This window comes from Eucyclogobius newberryi, unplaced genomic scaffold (genome assembly GCF_026437365.1).
Source record: "Eucyclogobius newberryi isolate DKJ021-1_F unplaced genomic scaffold, fEucNew1.0.hap1 SCAF_3, whole genome shotgun sequence".
NCBI classification, from domain to species: Eukaryota; Metazoa; Chordata; class Actinopteri; order Gobiiformes; family Gobiidae; genus Eucyclogobius; species Eucyclogobius newberryi.
The window spans coordinates 4189799-4202961 of record NW_027315945.1 but is presented as its reverse complement, the minus strand read 5'-3'; the positions used below and the strand labels follow the sequence as shown (position 1 = coordinate 4202961).

The 13163-nt window shown below is 46.1% G+C and overlaps 1 protein-coding gene across 1 annotated transcript; it reads left to right on the top strand.

Annotated features, from left to right (window-relative positions):
- Positions 1 to 6128: 6128 nt before the first annotated feature.
- On the top strand, positions 6129 to 12930 carry LOC140374400 (m-AAA protease-interacting protein 1, mitochondrial). The gene is made up of 5 exons (XM_072461285.1): positions 6129 to 6565; positions 9949 to 10020; positions 10437 to 10563; positions 11132 to 11276; positions 12692 to 12930. Exons 1-5 carry the CDS (start codon positions 6176 to 6178, stop codon positions 12786 to 12788), a joined length of 831 nt encoding a protein of 276 aa, XP_072317386.1. The 5' UTR covers positions 6129 to 6175; the 3' UTR covers positions 12789 to 12930.
- Positions 12931 to 13163: the final 233 nt, after the last annotated feature.

Here is a 13163-nt window from a genome sequence, read left to right as displayed (position 1 = left end):
CATGAGCTTTGGGTAGTGACCGAAAGAACAAGATTGCGGATACAAGCGGTCGAAATGAGTTTCCTCCGCCGTGTGGCTAAGCGCTCCCTTAGAGATAAGGTGAGGAGCTCGGCCACACGGGGGGAGCTCGGAGTAGAGCCGCTGCTCCTCCAGCTGAGGTGGCTCGGGCATCTGTTCCGGATGCCTCCTGGGCGCCTCCCTGGGGAGGTGTTTCAGGCATGTCCCACCGGGAAGAGGCCCCGGGAAAGACCCAGGACACGCTGGAGAGACTATGTCTCTCGGCTGGCCTGGGAACGCCTCGGGATCCCCCCGGAGGAGTTAGAGGAAGTGTCTGGGGAGGAGGAAGTCTGGGAGTCCCTGCTCAGACTGCTGCCCCCGCGACCCGGCCCCGGATAAAGCGGTAGAAGATGGATGGATGGATTCATAAAGAAAACATTGTTACATTTGAGTAACGTTGGTTGCTCCCATTGCAGAGCTCTGCGAGCCAGGACCTGAGCATATCACTGAATTAGTTATATCATATATATATATAATATTTAAAAGGGGTGCTTTCACCTCCGACGGGTGCGTTCACTTCGACAGGTACGTTCACCTCTGACAGGTACGTTCACCTCTGACAGGTGCGTTCACCTCTGACGGGTGCTGTTCTTCACAGACTAAGCAGATGCTTAGTCAGTTCCTGACTGTAGCAGCTCCAGCAGTTTGATCCCTGTTTGGAGTCGGAGTAACATCAGAGTAAAGTCAGAGTAAAGTCGGAGTAAAGTCGGAGTAAAGTCGGAGTAAAGTCGGAGTAAAGTCGGAGTAAAGTCGGAGTAAAGTCGGAGTAACGTCGGAGTAAAGTCGGAGTAAAGTCGGAGTAAAGTCGGAGTAACGTCGGAGTAAAGTCGGAGTAAAGTCGGAGTAAAGTCGGAGTAACGTCGGAGTAACGTCGGACACAAATCTCAAAAGAGAGAGAGAGAGAGAGAGAGAGAGAGAGAGGGAGAGGGAGAGAGAGAGAGAGGGAGAGGGAGAGAGAGAGAGAGAGAGAGAGCGAGAGAGAGAGAGAGGGGGGAGAGGGAGAGACGCAGACACTCCAGCAAAGGCTTCAGCCATTGCAGGTTTTCTAGTATTATATTGGTATTGGCCGATGAACAAACCACTTTCAATGTCTCTGGCTTTTCCCACTTCAGGACCTGTGACCGGAAAGCACCTCGGGCTGAACACAAAGGACTCACCATGTGATTAAACGTATCAGTGGCACAGATGTAAAGATACATTAGAAAAGCTCCAGAGTGAACGTGAGAACAATGTGAGAACTCCAGAACCAGCTCCAGTTTCTCACCTCGAATGTGACTGGGAATAGAAAAGGCAGACACACAAGTTTGTCTGCGAGCTTGTGGTTTCGTACGACCTGTGAGATTACTACCAGCGAATTGTTCTTACAGGTCTTTGTGACTTTGTATAATCCTCGTCTGGACGTTTTAGGGAAGTATGTCGTTTAACCTGTCACATGCTCTTGAAAGTTTGCAGACGTGTATGTGAACACTGCAGCTCCTGAGCATGACCCTGCGTCAGGATGTGGAGCGTGTCACAGGCGCTGCACTCGCCGAACCCCAGCGCCACCCACTGGGAACAAATATTAAAACAAAAAATACAAATATTTATTTGGCCACTGCCCTCAGTTCTAGATCAGCACCAAGGAAAACTGAACCAGACCTCAAATAAACACTTAAAGCAGAACTAGGAATCGACTGTAGGACAACACTCCTGAGAAACCCTGGCTCTTTTTGTGGATTTGACAGCGTTAAATGTTTTTGTACGTGATTATTCCAACTAATTTGAATTTTAAAAAAAATCAATATTTAAAAATAAACAGTTTTTAGTCTGTTTTCTGATATGTGTATTTTCACAAGGGAACTGCAGGGGGAGCTCTCCCTAAAGTTATCAAGCTAGAAATGGCACAAATCTAAAACAGGTCTAAACCAGGTCTGAACTTGCCTGACCCGCCAGCCCCGCCCACATTCTGTTCAAATGCGGAAGGGTCTGGAATCCGAGTCAGAGCCAATGAAATCGTCCGACCATAATCGTCCGATCCAATCCCAGTCGGAGGTTTTAACGCGTCACACTGAGATACGGAGGTAGCTCTTCACGCCCCGTTTCAAAACATTCAAGATGGCGGACCCGGCTCGTGACCCGGCTCGTGACCCGGCTCGTGACCCGGCTCGTGACCCGGCTCGTGACCCGGCTCGTGACCCGGCTCGTGACCCGGCTCCTCGTGACCCAGTGTTTACTTTTGCTCTCGCTTCGGTTTGATCAGGAAAGTCCGCTCTGCTCGCCGTGATGAACGTGCGTTAGATGCGGTTATACAAAGGGCGTCATCCCGATTCAGGAGACATTTTCTGCGTTCAGGACGGAGAACGTGGAACACGCCTTGTTGACACGGGCTACGTAATATCCGGTTAAGCGTGTCGCGTTTTTTGCCTCACTTCTGGGTTTATGTGATTGGTTCTGTCTCTGCTCTAAACTCCGCCCTAGAAATTAAAACGCAGCGGTCGAGCCCCAGAACCTCAGGTTTGATAAGTAGTTGGTCAGAACGTGTTGGGAACGGCTGGTCAGGCAAGGTCTGAACTAAACCAGGCCTAAACCAGGTCTAACTCAGAACTAAACCAGGTCTAAACCAGGACTAAACCAGGTCTAAAGTAGTATGGTGAAATAAATGTGGGGATGCTAATTGCCCTCACGTTGTGCATTGGTGTGTTTCCTGTGTCTGGTGCCGTGGTCCACACCTGCGCCGGCGCCGCTTTGGTTCTGTGCCAGTGCCAAACGCCACACATGAATATGAAAATGATATGGAAATGTTATGAAGACAAACGACACGCACAACAGTCTCAGTCTCCGGAAACTTGGTTCTTCACGAAGAGCCACACGTCCAGCGCAGACGTGTCATCATCTGTCACTTTACAGACATCATGAACCGGTCGAGTTTATGAACACATTTGGAGCATTTACACCACTCTCTGTGGAGACAGAAGGTCATGAAGGTCACCGACCCCTTTGGACCTGACCTAAGAGTGAGGAACATGCTTCAGTTTGAGCCGTTAGCTTCAGTCGCTTCTCACGCTAATATTTAGTTTAGTTGAACTTATTTATTTAACAGAACTTTGAACAATACAAAGTGAACCATGATACCACATACGATACTCAAAGGGTAGAAGTTAAAAGTCCTGCCCTCATGCAGAGTCGCCCTCCCACAATGCTTAGGGGCACGACTACAGCTCAAATGACAGATCAAGTCATGCGCATTATTGTTTGTGGTCGTACAAGATACAATTTGACTTATTTATTAACCTTAGTTTCAGCGGGTGCCACTGCACTTTCACTGTCGAGCGTGACCTTAAACATGAACCATTCAGTCATAGAATATTGCACCACGAGAGTCGACTGAGTGAGCGTCCCACGTGGATCCCACTCCACGCTTGAACTCGACGGTGCAGAGACCACACACTTCACTCCGACCATATTCAAACGGGAGTGATTGACGGGCAGATGAACCAATCAGAGAGAGGCAGGGTCTGTTGTGCTTAAGAGTGAAACAAAGAAGAAAAAGAAACAATGAAGATTTGTGCAGGATCAAGGGGCAAAGCACTAAACCCGCGTGTACCTGTGTAACCAGTCTATATACAAGTAAATCACACAAAATCTGTATTATTTTTGTTTAATATTTGTTTTATTGAGCTGTCAGTGTCCTCCAGCCCCTACTTCTTCTTCATGTGTTCCCCTTATAAATATGACGGTCGTGACTTCCTCTTCCCTTTTAATATCTCTGTCTCGTGAAGAGGTCAGTCATCCATCGTGTCGTCCTTTATGTTTTATGTGTTGTATACTGATTTCATTGTTATATCCTTATTAGTTTGGGCTGGATTTGCCTCGTTAACATTTGTTGGTATTTTTCTGTAAACCAGAATAAACGGAATAAACAAAGGATAAACCGTGTCTTGTGGCCGTTCATAACACAAGGCAAGAACGATCCGGTCACATCTGTTCTAAACGATGCAAAGACATTCAGACGTTTAACTGACGCACCCTTTTAGTCCGACCCCCGACCCCGACCCCCGACCCCTGAACTAGTTTATATTTAAGTAGACTCTGGAGAGGAAACACTGCTAAAGGTGAGTCCTGGTCAAAAGAACATGCACCAAACACAAGTTATTGAAAGACTTGTGCTGGTGATTATAATCCCATCTATTTTCATGTTCTCATTTCAGATGTATTGACAATAATTGAAATAGTATTGATTTTGTGGAGTTATAGACGCACACGGGAACTACCAAAGGACACACGCGCTAAAAGAGGAAGCACAATGAGACTGAACAGAGCGTGTAATAAATCAGCATCAGAAAGAGTCAGGGAACAGGAATCACAAAAGTCATGATAATAGAGGCAAAATAAGTCAACAGGGCATGCACAGAAATGTTGAAATTACAAATAAAATAAGATAAGAAGATTGGTCTGAATGTATAAATAAACTGTGTGAAAGAGAGAAGAGGCCCCAGAGCCAGGACGGGCTCCTCACGTGCGACTGGAGAAGGAGACGATGGATAAAGTGGGACTTTTATTTGATTCAAATGTTTCCAGCTTCTTTGTTCTTTTGAGTTGAAATGAAATGCCAGAGTCTTGAACGTGATCGTATAAAGTATAAAGTATAAAGTATAAAGTATAAAGTTCTAGACGTCTTCACATCAGACAAAGGAAAGATCAGAAATATTTGTCTCCAACTCGTCTTTAGATTTTGGAGCTGATGAAGTGGGACATTGTGAATATTATGAGGAAAACACAAGACACAATTGTATTTACTATTTACTATAGGCTACGGATCAAATTAAATTAACAAAATAAATTAATTACGCTGGTAATTCAAGAATCATTAAGAATTATCTAAATCCTGCACGTGTCAGTGATTAGTATAAAGTGAATTGTCAGTAGCAGAAGTGCAAAATACAACAAGCGCCTGATGTCAAATGGTTTTCTGTGAGTGTGACGTGAGTTGCGGTGTCAGGAGGTGTGTGTGCGTGGGCTCTGGCACGCGGGGCAGGTTTGATGGACAGATGCAGCCGTCATGTCCATCAGCCGCGCGGCTCCGGTGACAGCAGCAGACAACACTGCCCCCTAGTGGCTCTGAGCGTCTGACCATCAGGACTGAAAGTGGGTTCGAGTCAGAAGAACTGGACACTCACTCAAAGGAACAAATCACATTCTGACTTCATTACAAATTGGACAGATTTGACAGACTTTGTTTTAACTTTGAAAACATAAAAATTATAATTGTAGAAAAAGATTCAGTTGTATCATCTGGACTCTACAATGGAACACTCCTGGATGAATGAGGGATTGCACAGACATAACAATGATAAAATAAAATAATAATCAAATGAAATAAGTTTATGAAGTAGGCAGGCCCTTCGTGGTAAATATTCTAATCTGATATTATAATAATATCATTACTTACTCTGCGCTCTTCTTATAGGCCATGAGAAACCTCCCATGTCAAACACGAGTAGTGAATATCAGTACTATTCCTGATCGTAATGAGCAGAGGCGTGGACTCGAGTCATTACTCTGATGACCTCATAAAAATGTGTGTTTACAAAAATGTTCTCTTTAAAGTTGATGATTTGTTGATTTTTTGTCATTTTAAATTGATAATTTAGTATTCACAAAATGGTATAATTTGCACAGATATGGGCAGTATTCTGTGGCTATCTTTGACTTGGACTTGAGAGGCCAAAGACTTGGACTGACCTCTGACCTCTGACCGCTTGTTAAACACGTTCACGAGGCAGATGAAATCATAGCTTGGTATGTGCCGCCCTCTAGCGGACATTTGAGGCAGACGTGTTCTACTTCACACAAATGTCTGGGTAAAAAGGGCTTCAAAAACAACACAACATGTTCTGTTTCATTACTAACCCAGATTTGTAACGACTGAACCCGGAAGTTTGTATCAAAAGAGCCCAATCTAAAGTCAAACGTGTGTGAAGCGCAGTTTCACTACATTTCCCATCATCCCACTGGCGGGAGCGCGCATCTGCACGTCCCGGACCGCTGCATTGTGGGTAAAGTATGGGCTGAGTTGTATAAACCTCCTTAAGGACCTCTGTCTGCAGAATCCGGACAGCGGCGCGTGTCCGCCGCCTTCATGCATCCCGCCCGGAGCCTCCGGAGCCTCCGGAGCCTCCGGAGCGGGCTCAGCCTCTGCACGGCCCGCTCCGGAGATCACTGTGTCCGGCAGAGGAGCTGGAGAGCGGGCCCTGGAGCTGCTCTGAGCCGGGACAGAGCAGCAGTAGTGGGGCAGAGGCTGACCACAGGACCGGGCTGGAGGCTGCTGTCTGCCGCCGGACACAGCTGCTCCAGGGCGCTCTGCTCCGGCCCGGGACAGGACAGGGAGGAGCGGGACCTGTCCCTCGTGACCGTGGTGGGCAGCCCGGACCCCATCACCTGGCTCCGCTGCCGGCTCATCATCATCCTCATCAATCTGTACTTCGAGGTGGACCTGGCCTCAGAAGAGTTCCTCTCAGGGGCCAAGCAGGTGAACAGGGGTCCTGGGGCAGGTGAACAGGGGTCCTGGGGCAGGTGAGCAGGGGTCCTGGGGCAGGTGAGCAGGGGTCCTGGGTCAGATGACTTTCATTCATTATTTTTTCTTAAATTCACATTGACAGTTTTCTTGACTTCTTTCTAAACTTCTAAAAAAGAACATTGAATTCAAAATGTGCCTAAAGGAGACTTTATGGGAGCTAGAACAGAGACATTCAAAAGTGTTTTACATTATCAGAAAGGTCATGTTCACTAGAGTTTAATACTTTTGGAATAAGTAAATTATCACAAAAAACGCATGTGATATTCAGGTTTTTAAATGGTCATATTAAGGCAAAAGTGTCTAAACTTTTCAGCCTTAAAGCACTGACCACTGCTGTCCAGTGGTCAGTGCTGTCCAGTGGTCAGTGCTGTCCAGTGGTCAGTGCTGTCCAGTGGTCAGTGCTGTAGGGTATGTGAAATTAAATGAATAAAAACAAATTAATGTGGTATTTAAAATATTAAAAACCAGGTAAAAGTATTTCAGTCACAGGCGCAAAACAGTCTTTAGCTTTGATTTAAACACAGCCGGGGGCGGGGCCTGTCTCACAACCTCGGGAAGGCTGTTCCAGACCTTTGACCCATAGAACTGGCACCAGCAGGAGGCCAGTCCATGTTTAGTCCTGACTCTGGCACCAGCAGGAGGCCGGTCCATGTTTAGTCCTGACTCTGGCACCAGCAGGAGGCCGGTCCATGTTTAGTCCTGACTCTGGCACCAGCAGGAGGCCGGTCCATGTTTAGTCCTGACTCTGGCACCAGCAGGAGGCCGGTCCATGTTTAGTCCTGACTCTGGCACCAGCAGGAGGCCGGTCCATGTTTAGTCCTGACTCTGGCACCAGCAGGAGGCCGGTCCATGTTTAGCCCTGACTCTGGCACCAGCAGGAGGCCGGTCCATGTTTAGTCCTGACTCTGGCACCAGCAGGAGGCCGGTCCCTGAGGTCCTCAGAGTCTGAGATGGTTCATATGGCACTAACATGTCTGAGATGTACTTTGGTGCTAGGCCATGGAGAGACTTGTACACAAGCAGAGCTGCTTTAAAGTCTCTTCTCTGAGCCACAGGGGGCAGTGCAGAGACCTGAGAAAGATAAGATAAGATATTCCTTTATTGTCCCACATGGGGAAATTTCATTGGTGCAACGCAGGTAGATACAGAGGTAGATACAGAAGAACAGATCACTTATAGGAAGTCTGAAAAACACTTTCAGTAGAAGATCTCCTATAAATAAATAAAAACTCCCATGGACAAATAAATAAATAAATACATAAATACCATTGCATGTGATCACGACAGTAATTGCACATGAATATGTGTCACGACAGCACATAGATTGCACATGAATTTCACATGAATTGCACATGAATTCCAACAGCAATTGCACATTTGACAGAATTGCACATCAGTATTAGGTTAGGTCAGTATTGCGAGTGTTCAGTACTAACAGTTTTTGTTATAAAGTCTGACAGCAGCAGGAAGGAAAGACCTACGGAACCTTTCCTTCACACATCGAGGGTGGATCAGTCTCTCACTGAAGCTGCTCTCCAGAGCGGACAGAGTGTCCTGCAGGGGACAGAGTGTCCTGCAGGGGACAGAGTGTCCTGCAGGGGGTGACACTCATGGTCCAGCATAGATGTGAATTTAGCCAGGACCCTTCTGTCCCCCACCTCCTGCACCGAGTCCAGAGCACAGCCCAGGACGGAGCTGGACTTCTTGATGACTTTGTCATGCTGCTCCAGCAGGCCACACCATACAGGAGCTGATGCCACCACAGAGTCATAGAAGGTCTTCAGGAGTGGCCCTGTCAGGAGTGGCCCTGTCACTCCAAAAGACCTGAGTCTCCTCAGGAGGTAGAGCCGACTCTGGCTCTTCCTGTACAGTGCGTCTGTGTTATGAGTCCAGTCCAGTTTGTGGTTCAGATGAACACCCAGGTACTTGTATGAGTCCATGTGATGGTACTTCCTGGTTCTAGTCAGGACTAATGTGATGGTACTTCCTGGTTCTAGTCAGGACTAATGTGATGGTACTTCCTGGTTCTAGTCAGGACTAATGTGATGGTACTTCCTGGTTCTAGTCAGGACTAATGTGATGGTACTTCCTGGTTCTAGTCAGGACTAATGTGATGGTACTTCCTGGTTCTAGTCAGGACTAATGTGATGGTACTTCCTGGTTCTAGTCAGGACTAATGTGATGGTACTTCCTGGTTCTAGTCAGGACTAATGTGATGGTACTTCCTGGTTCTAGTCAGGACTAATGTGATGGTACTTCCTGGTTCTAGTCAGGACTAATGTGATGGTACTTCCTGGTTCTAGTCAGGACCCGAGCAGCAGCGTTCTGGATGAACTGCAGCTGTTTTACAGCTCGTTTGGACAGACCAGTGAGCGGCCGTTACAGTCTAATCTATGTGTATATTTTGTTCATTGTAAACTGCAATTGATGTAAAATGGCTAGAAACAGGTCCTTTGACTTCCTGTTCAGAACTGCAAACTGATAAGCCCCGCCTCTTCATTAGAGCTGGGTTTCGATTCAAATTTCAAGAATCGATTCAATTCAGATTTTTATGTTTCAAAATCGTTTTTTTTCCGATTTCTCAGATTCCATCCGATTCGATCCGATTTCGATTGGATCCGGGGGTTAATGTTATTAAAAATGAAAAATGTATTTGAAGCGTTTCCTTCACTTCATGACTGTGTAGAGAAGCAACATATTAAAACTAGTATTATATCAATATGAAACAGAGTATTGGTAGTTACTGATGGAAGACTGATGAAAAGGTTAAGGGTCAATCTACCTTCAAGAAAGAGAATCCAGGAGTCCTGAATTATCTTTCTTGAAGGTAGATTGAAGTTCACTGAGGGAAATGTAGAAAATAATTTTAATTAAAAAAAAAACGATCTTTGGACGTACGAATCGATAATCGGTCATTAATATGCGAATCGATTAAAAATTGGAAAATCGATTATTTCCACCCAGCTCTACTCTTCATCATTCGTCACATTTCACTGTAACAAATGTTCAAGTTTTTAGTTTTGAAAAATGGCTACGGGACATTTTAGAACTCTGCATATCACTCCAATAATCCCACCAAGTACAGGGATGTGGGCGGGGATACGGGGTAGGTGAAAACAGGAATTTTGTGCATATTTACTAGTTGTGCTCAAGGACTTATGGACTAGGACTGACGCCCTTCTCTAAATCTGGATCCAAGTGCTATAACTCATCTATAGCAGGACAAGACCTTCTCCCAGTGTGGGACAAGAGTCCTCATCACTGTCCCACTGTAGACCTCTGACCTGTGCGCTCAGTAACTGTAGGCTAATGGTTTGGTTTTGTCCCTGTCTCAGGCTCTGGTCCAAGTGTCCCACCTGATGTCCACAGGCAGGTTCCACAGGCTCAAGGGGCTGGTCTCTGATGAGGTATGACACCACTGAGGTCCTGTTCTGTCACTTCCATCAGTCTTCATGTAAACAATGAGAGTTCTGACACACACCATGGCCTTCTCTCATTGGCTAACGTGTGTGTGTGTGTGTGTGTGTGTGTGTGTGTGTGTGTGTGTGTGTGTGTGTGTGTGTGTGTGTGTGTGTGTGTGTGTGTGTGTGTGTGTGTGTGTGTGTGTGTGTGTGTGTGTGTGTGTGTGTGTGTGTGTGTGTGTGTGTGTGTGTGTGTGTGTGTGTGTGTGTGTGTGTGTGTGTGTGTGTGTGTGTGTGTGTGTGTGTGTGTGTGTGTGTGTGTGTGTGTGTGTGTGTGTGTGTGTGTGTGTGTGTGTGTGTGTGTGTGTGTGTGTGTGTGTGTGTGTGTGTGTGTGTCCTTGTCTCTCTGTGTGTGTGTGTAGATGAGGGAGTACGTGGAGACCAGGACCATGACCCTCTCTCGCACTCAGCAACTGAAGCTCCTGGTCAACACTGATGACATCATCTTCCTGCTGCCAGAGGACGTCAGTGTAGTCTTCGACCAATACGGTGAGCTCAAAGTGCTTGGAGGTCAAAGGATCCTCGCTTGACCCGCGTGACCTCATATGAATGTGGAGTGTGAGGTGGTGGGAGGGGCTGGAAAACACCGCAGGAGACATGAGAGTGACCAGGGGAGGAGTCAAAGCGTCCCCTCGCTCTGCATCCTCACAGTCCAGCCCGGTCAGCGTCCATGTCAAGCGTGTTCAGCGCTGATGAGGGCCTCAGTCCCCCGTGTTGTGGGGCCGCTACAAAGCACATCGAAGTCAACGAAGCCGAAAACTAGCACATTCTGGTTCTGTATTTCATCTTGTCCCTGCAGTGTCATGAAAGGGGGGCCGGTGTCATGTAAAGGGGGGCCGGTGTCATGTAAAGGGGGGCCGGTGTCATGTAAAGGGGGGCCAGTGTCCTCAGGTGTTTGCACAATAGGTCTTCTTTAAAGGTGCTGGAAAAGGTGCGTGTGCGTGTGCGTGTGCGCGTGCGCGCGCACGACCAGTGTGGCCACTTGTGTCCTTCAGATTGTCAAACTGTATCAAAACAAACATTCCGAGTGGATTTGAACATGTTTTGTTTTTGTCAGGGAGGAAATATTGCTCCATTGTAATGCGCTTCTGGTTCCTGACCACACTGGAGGGGCCCGAGGACCCAGAGGCCACCAGGATCTTCAAGGTGGCCCCTAGTCAAGATGGCTGCCAGCAGACCAAAGTGGCAACTGCAGTGTATGAGTAAGTATCAAGTACAAGCAGAATATTTCTCTCTAAACAAGCCTCTTCAAAGTAGATTTACATTGTCTCAGTCTAATCAGCTGAAGGATATCGCAAATCAAGATATGAGAAATGATATCAAGATATTTTGGGCCATATTGCCCAGCCCTACTCGGTTTATATGTTTTGTGTGAAGTTTAATTGTCAGAATAAGCATATTTCATTCAATTCAGTTCAACTCATTTTTGTAATTCCCAAAATCAGAACCATAGTTGGCTCGGCTGCGACAGTGAAAGATGTCTTCATGTTTGTGCTTGTCCCCTGCCTCACATTCTCTCCGTGGCTGCTTTCTTGAGCTCTTTGGGAGGGCATCCATGGCTGTCATTCCATTGTTGATATGGATTGATATTTTTCCCTTTTGAAAGTTTCGATTTATTTGCCTTAATGAAAATGTTAGTCAGTTAATTATGATAATTGCTTAGAGTAATTTCTTGATTATAAGAACTCCTTATTCATAAATTGCTGTTTATCCAAGTCAAAGGATTTTTTTCAAAAATTCAAAGCTCTTCATATAATTTTATACATTTTTATTATCTGGACTCTAAATCTCAAATCTGCTGTTTGGTGTAAAACTTTGGTCATAAGTCAACAAGCATAAAGTTTTTACATCTTTCTTTAGGTTTTATGTTTTGAAGTTCTTTCCAGGTCGTAAATACAGATTTTACCAAAGGATTTTCTTCTTCCTCCAAGTTACTCAACTGTTTTTCATCTTTTATCTGCCGGTACAGCAGGCGTGGCCAAACTACGGCCCGGGGGCCAAATGCAGCACTCAGACCAGGTGCTGTTGGCCCTCCAGCTGTTTTCTAAGTTTGTCCAAACAACAAAAAGTAGTACTTTTTCCTGTAAAATTGTAAAAATGTAAAAATGTATACCAACCTAATATTAATGTTCCAAGTCTTATTAAAGGTGTGAAGGCATCGAAACCATGTCAAATGCAAAATTTAGAATGATTCATTTTGTCATTCAACACATTTGACATTGTGGCTCTCTGCTCCGTTTCAAACTGGGGCCCTCGGTGTAGAAGGTTTGGGCCCCTCTGCTGTACAGGAGCCTCTGGCATTATTCTGGGTCACACTAGAACAGCAACGCTCTGAGCTGAGCTGAACTGGATCCTTTTTTTTCCATTCCCTAAAAACTCTAGAGATAGTTTTTTTTCCACTCATCAAAAAGCCGGATGGAAATTGAAAGATTCTGGAACAGATGAGTCTGGGCCAAACATTCACGTTTCTAGTTTCAATCCTTTGAGTTCGACACAAGTATGAGAGTCCCTCATTTTAATAGAAGTGTATTTTCTCCCTTGAGTTATTTTAAATACATTGTTACTCACAAATTGGCTTAAAACCCTGAAATAAAATGCTGTTTTGGTTTTTCCTCAGGTTCCGCCGAGAGCTGACGCAGGGGGCCTCTCCAGACTGGACAGTCACCACTGTGTGGCACTGGCACTGGGCACTGGCTCCTAAGGCCCCTGACTAACACCTGCCTACAGGAGCCACAAGGGGCCAAAAGACGGTGTCAGAGCAAAGCCTTCATAATGAGCCTGTTGTCTTTACCTCACGTTTAGTGAGCACATGAACTCTTGAAGTGAGGCGTTCTTGTACCAATACCTGTACAAATAAATAAGTTTATTATTTGTAAGCCATTTCTGTGTCACTTATTACAGAGTTTTTATTTGACTGTCGGATTGTATGAGCTTGTGTGGCTCCTCGTCTGCTCTTCTTGTGGCTCCTCGCTCCTCGTCTGCTCTTCTTGTGGATCCTCGTCTGCTCTTCTTGTGGCTCCTCGCTCCTCGTCTGCTCTTCTTGTGGCTCCTCGCTCCTCGTCTGCTCTTCTTGTGGCTCCTCGCTCCTC

Coding starts and splice junctions, on each gene's coding strand:
- LOC140374400 (XM_072461285.1), top strand. CDS start 6,176: ATGCATCCCGCCCGGAGCCTCCGGAGCCTCCGGAGCCTCCGGAGCGGG. Junction 10,564..11,131: donor TGTAGTCTTCGACCAATACG/GTGAGCTCAAAG, acceptor TGTTTTTGTCAG/GGAGGAAATATTGCTCCATT. Junction 11,277..12,691: donor GTGGCAACTGCAGTGTATGA/GTAAGTATCAAG, acceptor GTTTTTCCTCAG/GTTCCGCCGAGAGCTGACGC.